Source organism: Leiobunum rupestre, chromosome 4 (genome assembly GCF_980474605.1).
Source record: "Leiobunum rupestre chromosome 4, qqLeiRupe1.1.hap1, whole genome shotgun sequence".
In the NCBI taxonomy this organism is placed as follows: Eukaryota; Metazoa; Arthropoda; class Arachnida; order Opiliones; family Sclerosomatidae; genus Leiobunum; species Leiobunum rupestre.
This window is the reverse complement of record NC_143387.1, coordinates 67,037,418-67,061,691: the sequence shown is the minus strand read 5'-3', so window position 1 is coordinate 67,061,691 and position 24,274 is coordinate 67,037,418. Positions and strand designations below refer to the sequence as shown.

General features: G+C 36.3%; 3 protein-coding genes and 1 long non-coding RNA gene across 19 annotated transcripts; 2 read left to right on the top strand and 2 right to left on the bottom strand.

Annotated features, from left to right (window-relative positions):
* Positions 1–2,713: 2,713 nt before the first annotated feature.
* LOC149948817 (uncharacterized) lies at positions 2,714–4,441 on the bottom strand. Of its 10 annotated transcripts, none has more exons than XR_016480472.1 (7): positions 4,175–4,441; positions 3,711–3,991; positions 3,586–3,629; positions 3,424–3,521; positions 3,291–3,368; positions 3,019–3,208; positions 2,714–2,925 (listed from the first exon to the last, which is right to left on the bottom strand). It is a non-coding gene; the product is annotated as an uncharacterized LOC149948817 (long non-coding RNA). The 10 variants fall into 10 exon arrangements; XR_016480468.1 differs by having other exon boundaries at positions 3,291–3,445; positions 3,581–3,629; positions 3,711–3,800; positions 3,875–3,991; XR_016480466.1 differs by having other exon boundaries at positions 3,291–3,445; positions 3,581–3,629; positions 4,064–4,441.
* A 1,997-nt stretch (positions 4,442–6,438) lies between these two features.
* On the top strand, positions 6,439–7,516 carry Tfb4 (transcription factor B4). The gene has a single exon (XM_090173959.1). It carries the CDS (start codon positions 6,593–6,595, stop codon positions 7,472–7,474), a length of 882 nt encoding a protein of 293 aa, XP_090030085.1. The 5' UTR covers positions 6,439–6,592; the 3' UTR covers positions 7,475–7,516.
* Positions 7,515–14,726, bottom strand: l(3)mbt (lethal (3) malignant brain tumor). Of its 6 annotated transcripts, none has more exons than XM_090173953.1 (17): positions 14,589–14,726; positions 12,456–12,906; positions 12,287–12,384; positions 11,685–12,230; positions 11,374–11,599; positions 11,037–11,278; positions 10,816–10,968; positions 10,094–10,334; positions 9,947–10,038; positions 9,661–9,889; positions 9,364–9,584; positions 9,221–9,305; positions 8,903–9,158; positions 8,568–8,849; positions 8,461–8,507; positions 8,039–8,361; positions 7,515–7,983 (listed from the first exon to the last, which is right to left on the bottom strand). In XM_090173953.1, the coding sequence occupies exons 2-17, from the start codon at positions 12,832–12,834 to the stop codon at positions 7,852–7,854; spliced, it is 3,552 nt and encodes a 1,183-aa protein (XP_090030079.1). In that variant the 5' UTR covers positions 12,835–12,906; positions 14,589–14,726; the 3' UTR covers positions 7,515–7,851. The 6 variants fall into 6 exon arrangements, with proteins under 6 accessions (XP_090030079.1, XP_090030076.1, XP_090030078.1 ...); XM_090173950.1 differs by having other exon boundaries at positions 7,516–7,983; positions 9,364–9,596; XM_090173952.1 differs by having other exon boundaries at positions 7,516–7,983; positions 9,364–9,596; positions 11,380–11,599.
* Positions 14,727–15,084: 358 nt separating this feature from the next.
* Positions 15,085–17,980, top strand: LOC149948814 (uncharacterized). 2 transcript variants are annotated; one of them, XM_090173956.1, is made up of 5 exons: positions 15,085–15,231; positions 15,569–15,894; positions 15,955–16,226; positions 16,282–16,396; positions 16,468–17,980. In XM_090173956.1, exons 2-5 carry the CDS (start codon positions 15,588–15,590, stop codon positions 17,532–17,534), a joined length of 1,761 nt encoding a protein of 586 aa, XP_090030082.1. In that variant the 5' UTR covers positions 15,085–15,231; positions 15,569–15,587; the 3' UTR covers positions 17,535–17,980. The 2 variants fall into 2 exon arrangements, with proteins under 2 accessions (XP_090030082.1, XP_090030083.1); XM_090173957.1 differs by lacking the exon at positions 15,085–15,231 and adding an exon at positions 15,360–15,496.
* Positions 17,981–24,274: the final 6,294 nt, after the last annotated feature.

Below are 24,274 nucleotides of genomic sequence, written 5' to 3'. Positions count from 1 at the left end.
TATGCCGGTCTTCAAAGGGTCGGGCAAGCGCAACGATCTTTCAAATTATCGACCTATATCACTCACGTCTGTCGTTGTAAAATTACTGGAATCGATTGATTACGAGAAGCTGAATAAGTTCTTGGAAGACAGTTCCTTAATACCTACCTTGCAGTATGGATTTCTAAGGGTCGCTCTTGCACGCACCAGCTTCTGAAGTCTTTCCACGAGTGGTCTTCCTTTCTCGATGAACGTAACCCAACTGACATTCACGTGGTGTCGTTTGACTGGTCAAAAGCGTTGGCTCCGTTTGCCACAAGCGGCTTATTTTTAAACTTCAAAGAATCGGGATCACTGGTGAGGTATTGCTTTTAGCTTCGGGATTTTTTATCCAATCGCTTTCAACGAGTGACCTATCGTGGTGAATTCAGCACGTACCTTCCAGTGCGTTCTGGAGTGCCTCAAGGCTCGATTTTGGGACCATTACTTTTCAACGTCTTTGTGTTATCTATATCAGTATGCGGATGACAGCTATATATCTCTCGCAATTAGATCTTCCGCGGATCTTTTGAACTTGCAAGATAACATCACTAGTATTTTCAATTGGGGTGTGGCCAACAACATTTCCCTCAATATTAAAAAATGCAACGTCATGGTAATTACAAGGAGGAAGTCCCATGATGATGTCACCTATAATATTAATGGCGTTCCACTTAACCGTGTGTACTCTATGAAGATTCTCGGTGTCGTCGTTTCAAGAGATCTAAAGTGGACCTCCCACATTAATTACGCTAGCAATCGAGCTCGCCGCTTTTGTGGTCTTATTCGTAGAACCACTGGTTTTACGCCTGCATCTACCACATTCTTTCGTTCGATGTGCTTGCCAGTGCTGGACTATGCGTCTCCAGTTTGGAATCCTTATCTCAATAAGGATATTGCAGCACTGGAACGCGTACAGCGTAATTTCCCGAGTTACTACGTTAAGTCGCCTCGGTCATATTTGCCTGGTCAAATTCCTTATAGCCAACGCTTACGAAATCTTCACCTTTGGCCACTCTCCGTTCGTAGAAGTGTTTCGGATATGGTCACACTCTTGAAAATTGTTAAGTCACCGACCTTTAATACAGATGACAAAATGACATTATGCACCCGGAAGACCTGCCCTACGTATAATCTAAAGTTTGCTAGATGCTTGGCTTTAGAAAATTCCTTCTTCTTCAGAAGTGCACGGATTTGGAATCTTTTGCCAGCTGACATCCGGTAGAATGCCACTTCTCTTTCAATTCAACATTTTCGGTCTTTGGTCTCAGAGTTCTTCTTTTCGGATTGGCTTCTTCAAAATTCTTCAATTTATTTATTTATAATTTAATTTATATCTGGTGTAATTTATATTGTGTATTTGTTTTTAAATTATTTATTTTAATTGTTTGTACTGTTTTGGTAACCACCCTGTATAGGCTTTGCCTCTGTGGTTGCGAAATAAATATTATTATTATTATTATTATTATTGATTTATATGGTCATTGCCGAGACAGACTATCATTAAGAAATTTATCATTAGGAGAATAGGAAGTGTCATACTTACAGTATTATGTTACTTATGGTATTACTCACAAGGAGACATCCCGAAGTGTAACCTACCGATATTGTTCAAACTCGGGGGATTGGTAGACCTTCGTGTAACTTGAAAAATCCTAAAGGGAATTTATTCAATGGGCAACCGTTTTGCGATGGCAACGAAAAATATTTTTGACAACAACAAATGGAAATTTTCCGATTGAAAATAACATGGGATTCTGACCGATTCCTAGGACCCCCCTGTGAAAAATTTTAACAAATTTAAAAATTTTGAAAATGCCAAAAATTTAAAAAATTGATAAAAATTAATAAAAAAAACATCAAAATTGATCAACTTTTGATCAATTTGAGGTCAAAATCCCATGTCTTAACAGAGAGTGTAAAGTCGCTTCGCTACAGAGAGGCGCCTCTCTTTAAAAAATCCGTGGTACGATTTTATTCGCCGAGAATGTCCACAATTCCCGGGCGTTTGATGGCGCTAGTAGTATATCCGGCGCGTGCTAGATTAGAGTTTGAGAAGACGCAAAAAAGAAAGTGTTTTAGGTATTTTTGCGAGTTTAATTTATTTTGAAATGTCTTGTTCGGCTAAAAATTGTAAGTCGAATATAAAGGTAACCACGTGTCTGTCTTTTTCTTTCAAGTTTCCAAGGGATAAAGACCGGTGAATACGCGTTTTAATTTAATAAGCCTATTCTAATACATTAACATTTCTTAAAACTTAATAGTTCTGCAGTGGCTGCAAAATGTAAACAGTGAAAAGCTCCAAAATAAAACTACAGATTACTTACACTTTAATCACGTATTTTGCGGGCTTCATTTCACTGACGATTGTTTTATGAATATCAAAACCAAAAACAGGCTTACACCATTAGCTACACCTACTATTTTTTTTTGGAAAATTCCAATGAAACCACGGTTTTCCCTAGGTAAACTGAAGGCAAAAACATATCCCGCCATGGTCTCTTACGGCCTTATGTTCATTTATAATTAATTCAAATAGTAGCAAATGAAAATGCACCTGAAGATCATGTTACAACTACAACATGGTGTAAGGTAAACGCCGCACTACAAATGCCAAATTATGCCCTCCAAAATCAATTCAACGAAGAAAATGATAATTTATATAAAATATTCACAATTTTTTTTTACAGTGGATAAAGTCAATTCCTATGAATTTAAACCCAGAACTATCTATTGAATTCTATTCCATTTAAATATATTTGTACTGAACATAATTATAGCCATTCAACTAAACATTTTGACAATAATGAAAACGATAACATTGAAGGTTTCGTAGACTTCGGTCCATATGGAAGGTCAAAATAGTACGCAAATCAGGCCCTAGTGTTCATGGTGAATGACATAAAACTGAAATTCAAACCACCAATTGGTTACTTCCTCACAAAAGATGCTTGTCACGAACAGACTTTGAAGATATTGCTTCATGATTGCGTAACTCACCTAAAACGTATTGGCCAAAGCTGTAGTCTGTGACCAAGGAACAGGCAATCAAAATTTGTTCAAAAGTATGGGGATATCAGTGGAAAAGCCATTCATTGAAATTGATCCTCCACATCTCTTGAAAAGTGTGAGGAACAATTTCAAACGGTATCCCATAATAGTGGAAGGCAATCTAGTTTCTTGGGCAGTCCTAGAACATTTTTTCAAAATAGACCAAGAAATTGGTAAGTTTCAAAGCACACATAAGCTGAAACGTAAACATATCAAGTTACCAGCATTTTCTAACATGAAAGTCAGGTTAGCTGCCCAAATTTGCAGTCAAAGTGTTTCTAATTCAAATGGCCTGTTCACTGGGATTAGGAGAGTTAACAATTGAAAGCACATACACAGCAGAGTTCCTCTTACACATGAATGGCCTTTTTGATTGCTGCAATAGCAGGACATTAAACAATGAAACACACTGTAAGAGAGCAATGACTGATCAATCCATCCACATACCAATGCTGAAAGAAAAATTGGAAAGGTTTAATACATGGTAGCTTCAGAACTGTAGGTATAAAACCTTACCTTGTATTGAAGGGTGGAAACTATCAATTCAGTCTTTGCTACTCCTATGGAATGATATAAAGGATAATTTTGGTTTTAAGTTCTTAGTAACTGGAAGAATTAGTCAAAGATTTTTAGAAAACTACTTTGGTTCCATTCGCCAATAAGGAGACAATTGAGATCATCCAAATCCTCAACAATACCAGGCAGCGTACAGAGCTGCATCAGTCAATAGCCTCTTAAAACCATCAGATTCATATTGAATTGACAATTTGGATGACTTTATTTTAAACAGACTCGTTTAAAGTACCAGCTCCTGGACCATGAAGAATTGTCCAAATATGATAACCATTGGGTTTTGCAAGGTAAAGGACAATTCACTGACGAAGATTTAGAAATTTGCAAAGCCATTGAAAGTCCAAACCTTCTAAAAGAAAATGTTCTTAATTATATTTCAGAATATTTAATTCACCGCTGCTATTCAAAACACATGTTCTACCATGGTTTTGGTATATTTAATTAAGACTTGGCCAGCCCATAAAATATTCCACTTTAGATTCCACGAATTTCTTTTGATATATTAAAAAAGTACAGTTGATAATAAACTTACTTTTATATTTCTTACGAAATCAACTGTTTTACTTAAATAGTTAAAATAATTCAACATCACAGCTGACTGAGCTGAATTCAACTTTAACCTATTGAGAGCAAAATTTATTTTTCTTTGATAAGCAATTTTACAGTGCCATCGTGTGTCCGGGAATTGCAAACACCGTCGTCTGCTTCTTCAACGCTCTCATGGGGAAAAAACGTACCACGAAATTTTAACATTACGGGGATAGGAAGAGGCGCCTCTCTGTAGCGAAGCGACTTTACACTCTCTGATATTAATATCTAAAAACGATAATCAACCAGAGTTTTCTAATTCTAAAGTTAATTTAATTTTCGAATTAATATTATTAATAGATTGGCGAAAAGCGTCTAAATTTTGTCTATTGCCTGACCACACAAAGAAAATATCGTCCTTAAAACGTCTTCCAAATTATCAACAAATAAATAGGCAATGATCGGGGATGATTATCAGGGTGATTATCAGATTGAGATATGAAATAAGTTGATATGGCACACAGGGCCGTGCAGACGGGGGGAAATGGGGGAAAAGGGCCCCTGAGGGACTGTTAGGGGGCCCTAAAGCTGAAGGTGCCCACGGGAAAAGTTCAAGGGGGGGGGGGGGGGGGTGCATATCGAAGCCCCACGAAAGCTCGGCACGGCCCTGATGTGACAAGATTTAATCTTAAATTACAAATAATCATTAATGATAATTTTCAAGTATAGGTAATTTATCAATTGAACTCGGGTGATGTTATTTCACCAGTACATATTTAAATAAGTTTTCCTATGTTTTACATGCAAAACTTTTACTGAGAGCTAGATACGAGAGACTTTATAATGGACTTCGGTGACGTTTTGCGTCTGCTCGTTATCGTGTCTAGCGGGGCGATTTTCGTACCATGATGACGTCACTCTGTGATTAGCTCTTACGAGACGTTAGTAAAATATTTTCCAAAGTGATATACTTATTGAAAAATATTATAGACGTATGATATTTATAATACCTGAGTTCCAAATATATAACTAGATATAGCCATAGGTGCCATAACTACAATAAGTAGGACACTTTCTATTGCTTTAATTCTAATTTCCTTACAGAACCTTTTTGCGACAAAGATACTCTCTTGAAGTTACCGTCCTTGGTGAATAATTTTCTTTAAGAATATAATCCTAATATCGGAGAGCCCGTTCTGGAGTCGTGAGGAACTTTGCCTTTGTTTTGAAACCCGCGTGCGAAAAAACATTTTGGGCTCGTGCCGCCGAATTTTATTTTTTATTTTATCAATTAAGTGTAATATTCCGCCGATCTATCGGAAACCAGATATTTTGGCTTAGGCGGAAGTCTCGCGTGTTTTAGACACTAGGGGGCTCTGTGCTGATAAAACATCTGGATTGCGCTATAGCTATGAAAATCAGTTCCGTTGTAAATCTCGTTAATTGTCATACTTACTGTTATTATGTTACTTATGATATGGCCTATTGAATCTTTCCTTTATTTCCGTTAATTATAGTCCTTTTTTCATCATTTATTTGAAATCAACACGCTTTCTCCTATTCACTTCCGCAAGAGAGCTTTACAATGAAAACAAACTTCACCATTGAGTTGAGAATAATAATTAGCATTTCCGTACCCAAAAAACTACTATTCGAAGTTATGGGAATTCGAAGTTATGGGAATTTTGTATTCGGGGTTTTGGTTCGAAGATATGAGAATTCTACGTAATGGGAATTCTGAGTTATGGGAATTCGGAGAAATGGGAATTCGGCGATATGGGAATTTATGGGAATTTTGTATTCGGTGTTGTGATTTTCGAAATTATGAGTCGTTCCCCATAAAGCTACTCATTTTTGAAGGAAACCAATGGCAAAGGGAAGAAACCCCTTTCCTCCCAGACTTTCTGTTTTTTATCCACTTTTGGTACGAGCAAAGATAATTTAAACTCGTACCCTAGATTCGAATACTGAGAGCTTTCACATTGACGGTTTTGTTACCCTTTTCCGGCACGTGACCTCAGAAAAATCGGGCTCCATCGGTTGCGGCACGGCCAACTTCGATCACGCGCTGCCTCGCTATATAGCGCGGCAGCGCGTGATCGAAGTTGGCCGTGGTAGCGGTAAGGTGCAAACCATGGAGCGAATTTTTTCTGAGTTCCGGCGGGAAGTGGGTAAACGCTATCGGCAACGCGCGAGAGAGTGATTTCGAATCTAGGGTACGAGTTTAAATTATCTTTGGTACGAGGTTTTATTAAGTTTGGTGTAAATAAATCTTACGGCACTGCTCCTTTCGTTTACTCCCTAAAGACGTCTGCTATGTCATGGACACAAAGAGTTGAATGAAAGCATGATCAAAGCTAGTCGCGTATGTCGGCGGTAAGGGAGATATTAGCTTAAATTTATTTTGATTTTAAAGTGTAACATGTCTGGAAACCAAGAAGGAAGCTTATTTGTGATTATAATTGACGCAAATCCATCAGTGACTATAGCGAAAAACAGCGATCAATCAATGACTAAATGCCTAAACAGCGTGATAGTTCTGTGCAACACGCATTTGATGATGAGCAGTAATAATAACTTAGCAGTAATTGCTTGTAATGCCCAGAAAAGCGTATATTTATATCCATCCCCAAATGGTAATAATGACGATGAAGACAAACGTCCTAATGACGGTCAATTTGAACTTCTGAGTAACGTAGGGACATGTATCAAAGACGGAATGAAAAACCTAGTACAAGAAATGCAAAGAGATACAGTCCAAACAGAATCTCTTCTCGCTGGATCCATGAGCATGGCATTATGTTATATCCACAGAATGCAACATAAAAAAATTCAGTCTAAAGAGAACCAAGCACGTATTTTAATCGTAACCTCTTCTGGGGATAATGCTTCCCAATACATGAATTTCATGAATGTATTTTTTACTGCTCAGAAGTATGGAGTAACTATAGACGCATGCGTTATTAATAAGGATGCAGGAATTTTGCAACAAGGCTGCGATATAACTGATGGAGTTTACTTAAAAATACCCAATGTGGCTGCCTTCGTTCAATATCTTCTTTGGGTTTTCTTGCCTGATGTTAAAACTAGAAAAGAATTGCTTTTACCAGCGAGAGTTCATGTTGATTACCGAGCAGCCTGTTTTTGTCATAGAAATTTGATTGAAATTGGTTACGTTTGTTCAGTTTGTTTATCAATATTCTGTAGCTTTTCCCCAATATGTTCTACATGTCAAACTGCTTTCAAATTCATGGGCCCAATGGCCAATCTCAAACCTAAGAAGAAGAAACTCAAAATTAATTAATGTACAGATAAGAATAAATTTGACTATTTTTTTATAACTCATTTCAATACACAATTTAATTTAAAAAAATCTTATATTTACACACTTGACAATTAGGAAAAAATTCTTCACAAAAGATTTTTTTCCAGAATGAAAAAAAAAACTGCAAAATAATATCTAAAATTTTAGTATCCATCCTCAAAAATTAGTTATATCCTAATTTTACATTTTTGAGCAAATACAAATTCTTGCGGATGAAATTTATTAGTGTCCTTCCACTAAACGCGTTAATTAGAAACATGCTATCAATCGCGTTAAATCCCAAATTTTAAAAAACTGATAAGAGAATTACAGTCCAAATAAAATACTCTACAATACTTAAACGCGGTATATTATGACTAGATGGATTGTAACCTCTTACGGAACATAACAATACTGTTAAAAATCTTCAAAGCCGGACCTAGCTTTAATGACATCATCTTTGTAAGATCATTTTGCGTTATAAGCATTAACGCTTCTCCGTCAATTTGCTGAAAGAAAATGATAATTAAAATATTTAAATAAATTAAAAGTATTAATACACACCTCATCACTAAAAATCTTGCCAATATTGAGACTTCCTGTTAAACCAGTAATGAAACTAGCGACTTCATGTGCATTCCATTTTTTCACATTAAAGCCGTGCATTTGAGTTATACCGGGTAACAACAAAGAATGTTGATTCCAACAGACCGAAGTTTCTTCTGTTGGAAGGATTGGGTGAAATATAGAGGTAGAAGTGAAAACTGAATGGTGAACTTTATCTTGCACAACTTCAATTCCAATCTTGTTCTCTTCTTTCGGCTTAATAGCTTTGGGTACATTGGTAATTGAACTTTTAAGAACGGTATAATTTTGCCTTTCCAGAACTAAAAATTCAACAAAAGCCACCAAAACATTTGCAAAAAAAACCAATAAAACAAAATAAACAAGCAAACCAAAAAAATTTTAAAAATAATTATTTTTACCATTTTGTTCATTTTTATTTCCAACCTGGTTCGTAATGGTTTTAAACCTTTAAAATAAAGTATAAATATTTATCTAATTACTAATTGATTTTTAAAATAAATTTTACTTTTTGCGTCCCCTTTTACTGCTATTAAAATGGCTGTTAAGCTGCATGGGTGGTGGCAAAACCAGGTTGACTTTGTTTTCCGATTTGATATTGAGCTGAGGTGTTATCGGAGATTCCGCCAAATTTGGTTGATTGCACTCTTTTTCCTTCTGGGAATTTTTAACAGCTAGAGGACAGCCAGAAACGCGATGATGGACAGTAAATTTCCCAGTTACGTGTCCCATTCCATTACAGCCAGGTGTGGGACAACGTCTAAAACGAGCTGGACCTTCTGGCGCATGTCTATAATATTTTATTATAGTAAAGAAATAAACCAAAAAAATACTCAATTATACTTTATTTCTTGTTGTTGAATAGCATTTGCTGCAGCTTCAGATTTTTTTACTAAAGGTTCAATGAAAACAGCCTCTCCGCTCCTTCCAGTGCCTAACCTATCACCCATGGCGTTTTCTTTGCTCAAGTTTGGAGGAGAATAGGGGCATCCAAATGCGCTGTGATGTGAAGTGTACTTGGGCCCCTTGATATGTCCAATTCCCATGCAACCTGGTGTTGGACAACCACTTTGATCAATTTTAAGAACATCAATTTGCGCTGGAAATATATATATTTAAAATTTTAATGGTTCACAAATACAGTCTTAACTTGTCTCTTACGAGGTTGTAATGGATATCGAGCATTGTGACACCAAAGTGGAGGGTGGAGGTCTGGAGAATCATCATCCATCCAATAGTCGTACATCTAAAAGTTGAAATAAGTCAAACAAAATTTACAAAAAAAAAATACCTTCAAAACTTACTTCAGACCATCCATCAAAGTGAATTTTGACCATATGTGCTTGGGTATCCACGATAGTGGCCACTCTGATTAAAACCGGATTTCTTTTATCAACAACTTCAACTTTCATGCCAAATTTGAAGTCATGAGGTGGTCGTTCTTTGAAATATTTAGGATCAACGGCTGAAGAATTTGTTTCAACTAGGTACTGTTCCCAGTTGAAATTGTTCGAATCTTTGTAATCTGAAAGAAGATCTACCCAGTCGTTAAATTTCTATTAAAGAAGCTTTCTCATACGGTAGTTTAGTATATACTCAACTATTAGGGGGTGTTAGGACGTGTCCCATATCTCTGCACCAATTAATTGGGTGAATGTAAGGCGAGCCAAGATCAGCCCAGTAGTCATACATGTCATCCCAACCGTCGAAATGAACCAGGAACCTATTAGCCATTACATCCATTATAGTAGCTACGCAAACCAAGGAGGAATTCTTCTTGTCAACAGCTTCTAGCTTCATTCCAACTTCAAATCCAGGGATGTTTTCAGTCTAAATTAAATTGTAGATTTAACAACAATACAATCCTTTATGAAATAATCATAGTACCGTTGGTAGTCTATAGAAACAATTTTTTGGAGCGGAAGTTGCTTTAGATGCTTTTAAGTAATTGTTCCAATTGAATGACTTAGAAGCGTGGCCTAAATTAATCTTTCATTATATGATTATTTTGAAAAACTGGTTCAAAATAAAAACCTTTTGGAGGTTGTAGTTTGTGACCCGTTTTTTCACACCATCCAGCAGGAAAAATATCAGCAGAATCAGCGTTGACCCAAAAGTCGAAACAATCCGAATACCCATCAAAATGTAGCCTCATACGAAAGCCAACTACTTCTACCACAGTCAAAACGCAAAATAAAGAAGGATGTTTGGGATCAATTCCTTCCAGTTTCATATTCACTTTGAAAAGGTTTTTGACGTAAGGAATATTTTGAAACTAAAAATGGAGAAATCAATTATTTTCAATTAAATTGAAATAGAAAAAAAGTACAATAATCATTATTAGGGGTGTGCGAGTCCTCTTTTTATGGTTTTGAGTAGTCTCGAGTCCAGGAGAATTGTACTCACGAGTCTCGTGTACAATTCCCAAGTACTCGTTCGAGTCCTTAAGAATTAGTTAAGTCTTAATTATCTGGTCGAGCCCAGTTCGAGTCTTAACTGTACGGAACCACTTAAGAGTAATTTATAAGCCTTGGCAAAGGACTTTAGCTACTCATACGTAATATATTAAGACGTCTCGAGTCAGAGTAGTACTCGCACAGGCCTAGTCATTATATGCATGAATTAAGACTTGATATCTCTTAAGGATATTTTCTTGCACATAATAAAGTTTTTATTTATGCATAAAATAACTGTGTCCGATACTTTATTTTCTATAACTTAAATTGCAAAATGAAATATGTTATTATAGTGATTACATCTTGGAAGAGACGAGCTGGAGCTGTGGGTGCTTTAGTTTCTTCTAAATACTCCTTCCACAGAAATCCTTTCCCAAGTTTGGTTGCTTTTGTGACAGTTGACGATACAGCCTGTTGCGTTGAATCATCATTGACACTATTTAATCGAACCGACTGCAAATATAAACCACAACAGAAATTAGTTTACTTATTATTAGATCTGAGAGCCATAAATATTTTACTTCTTCCGAAGAGCAAGGACTGGACGGATTGCATTCTGATTCTATCAAATTAACTAGTTTTTGTTGCTCCGCTTTCTTTTTCTTGAGCAAACGTTCTTTACGTTTCTTTCTCATTTCCATTTTTCGGGAACACACTAGGAGGCACTCTTGGCTACAGAAATCGGTTCCTTGATAAAATTCTTCTCGAATTCCCATCCCACCGCAATTGAGGCAATTCTGAATGTCATTTCCGCTTTTTCCATCTGAAGGGGAAGAAAATCAAAAGTTCAGTACTAGTTTTATACAAAAATTATTATTTATAAAACAAAATAAAAAAAGCAAGGAGAAATAAATTCACCCTTACTTGCGGCTTTAAAGTCATTCGTACCAAAAACCGGAGCAATTTTTCCAGCCTTTCTCTTCCTGCTGTTTTCTTTGGGAGGCGTCTGACTGTTGTCCGGTAGAGTCTGAGTCAAATCTTCCTCGCCATTGGTCACTGGTGAATCAGTCTTCATCTCTTTGATCTCCTTGCATTCAGACTCATCCATAGCGAGTTCCAGAGTTCCAAATTCATTTAGTTTGAACTGAAAAAATAAAATATAATATAATATAATATAAAAAATATTTATACATAAATACAAGTTTTAATTTAAATTCAAAGAAATTTACTTTAATATTGCTGCCTGGTAACGTAGCTATACCGTCTTCCCAATCCATAGCCTCAATTGGATCGTAATCAGTACTATTCGGATCACTCTTATCGCCATTGGTTATGGGTTTTTCTTCATTTTTTTTTATAGAAGCATTGGCACTCTGAGAATTGGTTGACGAAGTAGGTGAAGTTGTAAGGGGGGAGTTTGCGCTAGTACCATTGGTGGTCTGAGTAGTCACACTAGTACCATTCTGAGGTTGGGCCAAGGTGGTTGATGTGACTGGGGATGGCTTGGGTTCAATTTTCTTGTACGCAGTGTTAGTAGTTGCCGCTATGATAGTTTTTGCATTCATCACCGGGACAGAAATTATTCGGGCATTAGATTGATTTCCTTTGCCAAGGTTTGGTGGTGCTGTAGCTACGACAATTGGAATGTTTTTATCAGAGTTTCCAATGGGTAAAGCGCTTGAAAGAGCACTCAATATGGAAGCTGCGTTAGTTTGGCTAAGAGTAGTAGCCACAGTTGCATTTTTATCTCCACCATCTGCACACGCTATTTGAACCTGAAATTTTTTATGGTTATGAGATGCAAAGTTTTAGGCTTCATTTAATCTTTTACTTGATGGGTTCCACCAGTTGCATTAGATGTCCCAGGAAGTCCACTTACAGTAACAATAAATGGCTTTTGTTGGGAAGTATCAACTCTTTTGTCTCTTACTGTAAAAAAAAAGTATAATATACATCATGTCTTCTACAAAAGGAGTTGCAACTGAGAATATAGGACTAACTGGAAACAGTTGGACCACTACTTGGTCTTAGTTCTCCATTTGCTATTGTGAAATTCAAAAACGTGCCTGGAGTAGATGTGGCATTTGTTGTAAGAGTTTTTGCCGCAAACAAATTTAACGAAGGAATGAAACCAGTTGTGGGTATAATTGACGATCCCTTGATCAAGGTTTTTGTTAATTCAGCTTTGGTTTTCTTGTTTGTTTGACAAGGTTTGGTTGTTACAGTAACTGTCGTGACAGCAGTGGGGTTTGTTGAAACTGGAGAATCAGCCTCTGTAACTGAGGGGCCAACTTGTTTTGTTGCATTTAGTTTACAAGTAGCTGTTGAGTCAGGAGAAATTACTCCTCTATTAGTTTTGGTTTTGTCATTAATTTCCATTTAGTTGGTTTTAAGTCAAACAACAATGGATTCTAGTTAAAACACTTCAATATCTAGTTTTAACATTAAAACCTGAAAATAAATTTAATAAAAATGTAGTTCAATTTCATGACAATTTTTTTTTGAAGAATAATACCATTATTTTAAGGGAGTAAGAGAAAATTTATACCCCATTTAAAACTTTGACCTATTTGATCATGCCTCCCCCCACCCAAAAGGTTAGAATAAGGAAAATGGTTTTTCCCCCCAAGTTTTTTGTATTTTTGGTCAAAAGTGTAAAAAGTAGTAGCCAAAGTGAAAGTGAAACTATAGAAAGTGAAATTAGTAAAACCTTAAAAAGGTTATTTAAATAGTACTAATTAAAAATATCGCGGTATTTAAAACTGTACATAGTTGAACAACGGTAAAATACATATTTTTGCTATATTACGTTTAAATTTGGCCATCAACGACCACCACATGACAATGAAAGTGCGAAAGTGGCTCACTTTACAATTCAGCTATTCAGTAGACCAATCACCAATGACGTCAGGCATGCTTATAAAGGCTCTGCCCCATTTTGTCAAAAACCGCGAAACGTATCGGAAAATTCAAGTTGTTAAAAATAAAACCACGATATTTCGTTTTAAACCAAATAAATATGAAAACTGAAATTGGTTAAAACATTAATAACGTTTTAAAAACCGAAAGGTTTATGAAAAAATGCTTTAACGAAAAGCAGAACTTTCCCAATGCGCTCTGTAAGAGAATACCTTTGGCGTGCCACCGAACAGTTTAAGGCCAATTCTGAGCTACACTTTTGCTTAAGCTGAATGTTAAAAGTTGGAAGTGGTGTGGTTCCGGACAGCTTGGGGTAAGCGAATAGTTTTCACCTTATGATAGGCCAAAAGCGCGCGCCTCAACGGTATTTTTTTAGAAAAACAGCTTGAATAAAAATTGGTTGTAATACATTACAGAGCGATATAAACATATATAAAGTAGTTGAAAATGAGAGAATGGATAGGGTTATACTTGTTTCATCTAATTTAAGCGCTTTTACACGTATATTTGTTTAAAAATCAATAAATATATTAAATTTTCTCACCATCGACTTCGGCATCGCCATTGTTATAATTTAGTGGGGGGGAAACAAGATTGATGGAATAGCGAAAAGAGTGCGCATGCGTTTTACACTCATGAGAGGGGGAACGAAAAATATATAAATATAAAAAATTATACGGCCTTTTCATAAAATAATTAGAGCTAATTCGCATAATTATGGCAATATGCTCAGTTGAAGTAATGGTTTACTAAAACGGGATTATTTATTCTTGCAACGACACAAAAAGCGAAGATTTCAAAACCGCGGCAAATTATTTGAATTTTAATGAAATTTAAATGGGTGCACCTATTTGTAGCCCCGAGGTCGTCTCGGTCAGGCACTGCCCGTTATAAAAGTTGGGTCAAATATTTTCACAAGTCACAAGGGCGACTACAACGTGAACATAACTTAAACAAATGTTCAGTTATTACTAATATTAAATAGTTAATAAAGAAAAACCCGACATTTTTTACCTAACTGAAATTTACTCCTCTTTTTGTCACTTTTCACGATTATTTGTCTGTTTATTTTTTCCAACTAAACTAAAACGGCCTTCATCATAACAAATTTCGTACTCCTAACAACTACAAATATAACTCCCTTTAAATAAATTGCTATAATATTTTTTAAATTATGGTACTATAAAAATTTAAATTGTTAAGATTATACTTACAAATAACAAAATCCAATATTTCCGAAAGGCCTATTTTCACGTACAAAACGATTTTACAACTGCGACTAACAAAAATGTTTTCTCATTAGAAAAAACCCTCGGGAATGCGGTGTCAGTTTTTTTTCTTATACTTTCAATGTCTAATAACTGGATAGAGATAAGAAATGAAATTTAACTGTCTGTAAAATGTGAAAATACATTTATTAAGACCTAATTTAGTGTAACTCTCTATTTAATGTATTTTCAAATTATATTAGAAATAACTAAAGAAGCATTTCCGAACCATCTCGGTTGTAAATTCACTGTTTTACTAAAGTGCTACCATCTATATTACGAAATCTAAAGTTGATCAATATCATTTGATAAGCTGAAGAATAAAAATTTTTAAAATTATTTTAATTAAATCGTTTATATTGCAAGCATTATGTATGTAGAAAGAAATTAAAATTAAAAGTCTAATGTTTCGGAAGGATGCTTCCCCGCATTACCACATAATAAAAATAGTCAACTAAGGCTCCGACATCTCCCATTGGCTGTCGCAAAAATGTATAAAAATAGAACGTCATAAGATTCTTGTGTTTTGGTCGGGTTGTCAGCTGTTTCGTTCTCTACGAGGTTTTGTTATTTACATTTAACGATAAAAGTAACTATATTTATTATTATATTTCTTACTAGTTATGATAATAACAACGCACTCATCACCAGTAAAGTAATTTATGACAAGATATTTAGTAATTAAAAAAGTAGAAAAAAAGAAGAATGACATTGTATGCCAACAAAATGTCTGAGGGTTCAAGGAGTTCACATTCCACATAATTTTCACACAATATTTATTTTTAATAATACCACAAATACTCTATTAATTTGAAGTGGTAGTTTAATAAATATCTAGTTATATTATAAAACAGGTGCTTGCCATGTTGCGATTTTGTTGTCTAACTGAAATATTGTACTACGGTCGTTTTTTTGTATATTTACAGGTCATTATTTTACTACACTATGGGAGGGGCTGTGAGTACAGGGGAAGACAATGACGAACTAATTGATAATTTAGTGGAAGCTGAATATATTAAAACTCCCCTAATTGAACGAATCTTCAGAGCCGTTGATCGAGCCGATTACTATGTAGATACTTTCAAGAAAAATGCCTATAAAGATTTGGCTTGGAAACATGGAAATTTACATCTCTCTGCTCCTTGTATATATTCTGAAGTTATGGAATCTTTAAAATTGGAACCAGGATTGTCTTTTCTGAACTTGGGAAGCGGTACAGGGTATTTGAGTACTATGGTTGGATTAGTGATAGGTAAATTTAACTACTATCTTCATTGAGAGCCTTTTTTAACCTAATTTAACTTATTTATAGGTCCATATGGTACGAATCATGGTGTGGAACTTTATAAAGATGTTGTGGAATATGCCGGATTGAAATTGAAGGAATTCAAGCAAATGTCTTTAGCCTTAGATGAATACGAATTCTGCGAACCCCAGTTTGTGGTTGGGAATTGTCTCCAAATAGAAAATTTTCGCCAATATGACAGAGTTTATTGTGGAGCTAGTTGTCCCAAGGAACACGAAAATTACATGAAAAATTTGATTAAAGTTGGAGGAATTCTGCTAATGCCGTTAGGAGATCAAGTACAATATATCAAATTAAGAGCTTAATTGAGAAATAACGTCATTTTCTTAACAGTTGTTGCAGATTACTAGGTGCTCTCAAACGTCTTGGGAAGTCAAAACGATTTTGCCAGTTTCATTTGCCTCATTGGTGCTTCCAAGCAAAAGTTCTGATGATGTTGTCAAACTACGTTAGTGAAATGCATTCGATTCCTATTATGTAATTTGAATATATTTGATGGTATGTATTTTTTAAATTAAGCTGATTGCGAGCCATTGTCTCTGATGGAAGTCTGCAGATTCAACATCAGAATAGTATTGAAAAAGAATGTTGACATAGAACATCCAAAACTCAAAGACCGAAAGAGGCGTAATCCAAAACGAAAGAAAAACAAGAAGCGTATTCGCCGAATTGTTATTCCCATATTTGAGGAGAGCGAAGACAGTGGCCAAGGAGCTGAACAGGTGGATGATGCCGACGAATTGCCAGGTGATGACGAAACAAGTGCAAATGCGCATTCATATCCAGGTCCACAAAGCTCACTTCACATTATGAACCATATCTCAGGAATGCTTCACAGAGTAGTCAATAGACAACGTCTACACCGAAGAAGAGTGGATAGACTGAGCGATGAACAAATGGACCCTGTAAGTTCTTCCACAGAAGACAGTGACGATGATGACAGCGATGATATCTCCTCCACCACGTTTAAGACTGTGAAAAAAGAGAAGAGCTTAACAATTTCATTTGACAAGGAATTGGGTGAAGGAACTAGCGGAAGTACAGTGGCCAATCCACAACCATCAGTTGATAATGGGAATGTAACAGCCGCCAAAGTAGAGAATGTTTCTGACAGGGCAACAATGGATGAGGTTGAAATGAACAGTCCAACCACCAAAAAGATTAAAAGAAAATTGTACAGTGGTGAGAGTTTCCTTAAAGAAAGTCCTGTCAAGAAGGAAGATAGTGAAGAAGAGATGGATACCAATGTGCAACGTCCTATTGGGTCTGATCGTAAACGATCCGTCGAAGACTCGGATGATGATCATGATGAAAGTGATAAGAAATCAGGCAATTCATCTAGGAGTAATATTAAAAGCAAAAACTCTTCCAACTTCAGCCGATCTTTGCGTAAACGACAACCACCTATAATATGTAAAAGAATCGCTTACGAAGAAGAGTCGTCACCTCAGTCTAACGATAAGGAGGAAGAAGAAAATGTAGACATGGAGGATGAAAGCTATTTAACCCTCGTGAAGGAAAAAATAAACTGTCTTCCTTTACCATACGCTTTGAAAATGTACCTGAACTATGAACGGAAACTTTAATCATGTGTAACTTTCAATTAAAAGGATGATGTTTTGCTTTGGGAAATTACTGTGTTTTTTTTTATGCAATTAAATATGGTTCAAACAAAAAAATTTTTAATCCCAAAGATAAAACAAATTTCCATCCATAAAACAATGTGCATGTAATTTTTAAAATGTGTACATTATACCAGATATAGCATTTGAATTTTTTTCGTTAATATTTTGGTTAAATATAATTTAAAATGTAAATAGAATGTAGGAGGCTACAAATTCGAAAAAATTCTTTATTATTACTTCTTTTCGGTCATTTAAGGCTAGTGTCTTATTTAAAGAGTTAACTACAAAAAACCTTTCATTTTTAAAGCTAGCTATCCAAAAGTCACTTTTCTTTAGCCTATAAATAGTTAAAATCAATTTTCAACAATTATCTCAAAAATTTAATTTGAAACAAATGTAAATAACTTTTTTCTTCCAAATAAAATATTAATAGCGTATGAAATTGCTTTTATTTTGATACATTGTAATAAAATGCAATTTCGTTAGATGTATAAGTTGGTTTATATAATAATAAAATCTTATTATAGCATGATTCATTTACTCATTATAAATGAAATTATTATAACTTGAAAACGTGGAAGTTTAATGGAGGAGCAATTTTTTAAAGTAAGCCAAGTAGAGTAATGTTGGTTTTAAAAGAATTCAGACAGACAGTGTTCCTGCTCCGAAAAAAATTGTAGGTTCAAATACGAAAAGTTAGCTAGTACACTCGTCAAAGGCGTATAGAAAGTAAAGTCTATTAAAACGGGCCAAGCCTAATAGAGTGGAGTTTGCAAGTTCTCTCACCACTGGTTTAAGGGGTTTTCCCCCGAGCTCTTCGGTTTCCCCTTCCATAAAAACTTCTTGAGGTTGATGGTAATATTTTTTTTTAGAAGCCCGTTATGAGCGATTGGAACGGGTGGGACAATTCAGTCCACTCGTCCATTTGATTAATCAGGTGCGAGATATGTGTTACGGCCACGCCAACGGGGGGATACTTAGGGATAGGGGTGGGACACCCGTGGCGGAAGTATGACAACCACCCGTTGAGGGATTAGTGGTCGTCCTCAAACGGCCATCCACAAACTCTGCCTTCCGGACGCCTGGGATTACAGGAGTGAGCCACTACTCCCGGCGATGGTAATATTATAGTTAGTGTAGGGAAATGTTGGCTCGCGTGGCTTGAAGGGCTTTCCACCACCCTCCTACGCATTGTAACCCGGCAACCAGTTTAAAGGCATTAAAAGTCGCTTGATGTCTTAGGCCTAGGGTGGTGCCTTGGGTATTAGCCTAGCTGATTATTATTATTATTTCCCCTATCACCTGCATTCTTTTACCCCAGCAACCACCTCGTGGTGTACGCGAAGGATTATCTCTTTTTTTTTTCTGCCACTGGCAATAGGCACCCTTCTCAGCCCTCTGATTTTCGAAGACGGATGATCGCTCGTCCACCCTCTCAAATTTTTCTCTTCGCTGGACCATTGCATCTTGGACCCGGTGCGCATATCATGATGTGCAGGGCCGGATTAACCAATAGGCCGAATAGGCCTGGGCCTAGGGCACCAAGCCTACAAGGGGCACCAAGAGGGATCGAAAAAAAATAAAAGTACAAAACTTTAATCATTTAAATCATAAATATTTTCCGGAGTAATTTTAGTAAATGCGTCCACCCCTATGAACCAAAAACGTTTGATTGTCACATTCTCTGACGGACTGCCGTCTAGCCCCTGACGACATACTAAATCTGGCAGCAAAATGAATTTTCCTTCCATTTCTCAATTATAAATTGAGGAAGCGCCTAGCTCGCTTCGCTCGCTATTGAAAGGGGGCACCAAAATTAACTTGGGCCTAGGGCCCCATAAAGTCTTAATCCGGCCCTGATGATGTGCTACTTAATTACTAGTCAAAACGTGTAAAAAAAGATTTTTAGAATTTCTCTAGTTTGTTAAGTTTTTATTTTTTTAACGGACGGGGGCACCACCAAAACGGCCCCAAACGGATAACAGCCGGTGCGGGCATCCCCCCCCCCCTAGCTACGCTACTGGGCATATCCACGATATAATTTCGGGATTTCGGGTGGTTCTAACTTTTAACCCTCTTGCACACCTAAAACGTTAGTCAGGTTTAAATGACTACATAGTGCAGATTACATTTACTAACTGGTGTCACTAGTCACCACTGTCCATAATCAACCGTAATATAACAAGCCGGTCTTTGTGCTTTATTTGCTTAGTTTATACCTATTTCAAAAGTGTATTTGGCGCTATCATAAACGTTTTCTTGATTTACATCTTCCAAATTTGGATCCAACTGGGGGGAGGGGTGCGCTAAAAGGCATCTTGAGCTATGGCCTATGGGTGTAATAACAAATCATCAAGTCACGTTGGCAGGGGCTCACCATCCCCTTGCCGTGAACCGTGGTGCTTACCCGCCCGCATATCTATCCGCCACTGCTAGAATCAAGACACATTCAACCTAAGACCATTTACACGGTTTACACCTGGACTGGAGAAGTAACTCTATTCCGCTTTTTCTGAATTGTCCCCGCCAAAATCCGCGATTTTCGTCCACAAACTCGTAGTCCCCTTTAATTTTTCAACACCCTTTCCGAGGCGCCGAACGCTTCGTGCTCCGTAGTCCGGTTCGAAGGCAGCGAGATGCGCGAACCGAAAATTTTACGGAGAGAGAGAACGAAGTAAACGTGTTTTCTTAGGTCCCTTTTTTTGTGGGCGAAAGTTTCATAAGAGGGCCAGTGGTGGCGCTTCGGTAGCGGGGACTCTAGTAAAACGGAAATGCCTATCTAGTATCTTGACTCCAGTCCAGGTGTAAATGGTCTTAGGTTTAGGTCACAAACTGAAGTGCGAGCAATGGGTGATACAGTCCGATCCCGATTGAATATCGTTCGGAGAAATGACCCTCAGAAGTAATAAATAAGTGTGGTACTTACTTATCGAAGCCGTGTATGGTCAGAAGTATTAAATAAGTGTGGCACTTACTTATTGAAGCCGTGTATGGTCAGAAGTATTAAATAAGTGTGGCACTTACTTATCGAAGCCGTCACGCCGTGTATGGTCAGAAATATTAAATAAGTGTGGCACTTACTTATCGAAGCCGTGTATGACCAGAAATAATATTTCACTCAAATTTAAGATTAATTACTAATTCATGATTTTATGCTACCTGCTTAAATGGAATAGGCGCTTAAATAAAACATCTTCCCAGAAATTGCCAAGAAGTAATATTTTCGACAGCCAGGACTCATAAGTTACTATTTATATAGTGCTTGTTGAAATAAGAAAGCTGGAAACTTTTCTCGAACATAACATCGGTTTTTTTGCTAAGCCTTAACATGCCAAAAAGAGTTACCTGGTTAAAAGGAAACACTTGTTGCTTACCGTACTGCAAAAGTCATACTTTTAGTTCTAAAGGAATTAGTTTTCATCTTTTTCCGAAAGATAATTTTATACGAAATGAATTAACTCTGCCTCCATGAGAAGCCTTAAAATTGCCCGGTAATATAAAAATATTCCGTATAATTTTAATTATTTATACCATAAGAGGATGATAATAATAATATTAATATTATCTTCTTATACTTAGTTTTAGTAACATTATATATTTTACCATAAGTGGTATTACTCTAAGTACCCAACTTCGAACGAATTCTATGGGGGCCATGCTTGTCCGTGTGCCAAACTCTCTCTCTTTAAAAAAGTACTTTCTATACCTGCTACTAAAATGAATGGTAACCATTGCCGCGGTAGGGTTACGCTTTAGTGCTTGGTTACTATAAAACCGAAGGGGAAGAAAAAAACGAATGTCTCTCGAGTTTCCTCTCGATTCCCATTCCCGAGGCTCGGCTCGATTCGCGGAGAGGGGGTTAGTTTTGAATATTTTCCCCCCAAAATCTTCTATACAAGAGAAACGGCCTAACCCTGCCTAACCCTGCCTAACCCTCCGCCCCGTTAATTTCCGTTTAGCACACTAGTGGGCGCCACTAGCAGAAATAAAATTCAAATCTTTCTCTCTTCGATTCTCTCGAGGTTTTTTCGCGCTCGCAACGGCCCCCTGCACCACCTCACGTGCTGACGTCACGAAAAGGGGGAGAACATGTCCCAGAGAACAGCGCGTCTTGGGTACTTAGAGTAATACCACTTATGATTTTACCTTAAAATATATTATCGAAAATTAACATTAGTATGTGCCTTATACACGTGAGCCGACGATTTCTTATCTGACGCAAAATTCTCATGAGAGCAAAAACGCGTCTCCAATTGGCTTAAATATGACTTTTTGGCTAGCCATTCTAACCGTTTAACCGACCGACCGGAAATAGTTCCTTCCCAGATGAATTTGGAGAGGGGAGTAAAAACCGAGTATCTTTTATTGAAGCGTCCATACGGGCACGAAATAATATTATCACCTACTTGGCGGACTTGTTTAAAACATCTTAAGAAATAAATAAGGTTTTTGGTTGATTGGATATAAAAACGCAAATCATAGGGTTTTATAGCTAATGAACCGAGGGGTCGGACATCTGGGCAAATCCCGTACAAAAGTTTCAAAAAAATCCACAAAGCCAAAATCCAAGAATTTCGCTCTCATCGACTTTCTATGACAAATCCACAATATAAAATCCTGGATTTTTAAAAAATCCAAAATCCCGTACACAAAAGACCCCTCGCAATAAACTATTGAATTTAAAATTGTCAAAACTATTTTGAGCGTGAGAGAAGAAGGTATTAAAAATCGATAAAATTAGCAGTCAACAGTGGCGTAGACAAGGGGAGGGCTTCCGCGTCCAAACCCACCCTTTGGGCGTAACTTTGGCTGTACTAAAATTGAACCCCCTTATCGACCCCTCTCAGGTACTTTACATAGTTTGAACCCCTCCCTAGAAGGATTTCTGGCTACGCCACTGGCTGTAAACTTTGAATAGACTCGAAAAAACATCCTTCATGTGTTACATTTTATTCAGTTACAATGTATGAAATTCAACTCTATTCCGATTTTATCAAAATCTAGTTGAATTAGATAAAACTGATCAACCTGAAATATCCAATAAGGCGAAACTGATTCATTCTCAAAGCTCTTTATAGGCCAGGACAGATAAAATAAAAATGGGCCGTATACGGGGAATTTTAGGTAAAAGCTGGATTTTGGAGTAGAAATAGTACTTACCATTAGAAACAATATACTGAAAGTCCCAAGCTGAAGGACGCTTGCGTTCCAAGATGGCGGCCATTCAAGATGGCCGACGCGCGATTTACTTTATTGCCTATAACTTCGGTTCTAATTGTCACAATGATTCGTACTATATATCAATTAAAAGCTACAACCATGCACTAAATGTGATATAATGTTATTAGCTATCTGTAGCCATTTTGTAAATTCCACGCTTTTTAAATTGACCCACCCACTTTTCTTTTGACAATTTTGAATATTATTCAAAACCCACATACAAATTAAAATATTTGTGTCCATTGACAAGTATAATGAAAACATATCTTTCATTCGATATATTGTGGAAGAAAATCCCACTAACAGTAGGAAAAATATTTGAAATTTAATGTTTCGAAATTTCAAAAACAAGCTGGTCAAGACCAAAATAAATAAAGCTGGTTGATAAATTAATTAACGAATTAATCCTCCTAGAGATAACAATGACGAAATAAATGCAAAAAATGATATTTTTATGTTATGTCTTTAGCATTCAAGTTCGCGTCGTCGCCATTTTCCAATATGGACGCCAATTTACAAAATTTTTGTAATAAATATATTTTGGCAACCAATTCGCTTAAAATACAATTTCAGCTGCAAAAACATTTTTTTTCTGATTTCTACCAGATAAAAAATATCGAAGGATTCTTGCGGCGCCATTTTCCAAAATGGCCGCCTGATATTTTTGGAAAATTGATTAAAATGTATTTGTCAATAATGCAAGTTTATTGACATAAAAAACTAATTCTATAACATTTGTATGAGTTTGAATGTTTTAAATTTTCATAACCAAAATGAGTGCACTATCTAAAATTTTGCATTATCCTCGTCGTCATAAGAAATTGAACCCGCTTTTTGCAACTGTTCCTACGACAGTGTGCGCACATATTGTGGAAGAAAATCCAACTAACAGGAGGAAAGATATTTGAAATTTAATGTTTCGAAATTTCAAAAACAAGCTGGTCAAGACCAAAAAAAATAAAGCTGGTTGATAAATTAATTAACGAATTAATCCTCCTTGAGATAACAATGACGAAATAAATACAAAAATGTATACTTTTATGTTAAGTCTTTAGCGTTCTAGTTCAAGTCGTCACCATTTTCCCATATGGACGCTAATTTAATTTATTCCGCATTCAATTTATAATATTTTTTACTAGAAATAAATTTACTTTATAAAATTTGATGATAAGCATATAAATCTTTACACCAGTTTTAATTTCTTAAATAATGGTAATCAATTAGAATTTCAAGAATCTACTTCGCCTTGGTGTTCTCAAAGCTCGCTCAGTAGCTTGGTGTAGCTAACCTGCTTTGGTTAACGATCTTGGAAATGAAATACCATACGAAATTACGGATAACTGTACAATCGAACGAAAGGAAGAAATCTTGAAACTTATTGCCGCACATCCAAATTGGAGTTTAAAAACTCTACAATTAAATGGCTGTAAAGAGTTTAAACACAAAAACTACAAGAAAAGATGGGAAGAGCAAATTTTATC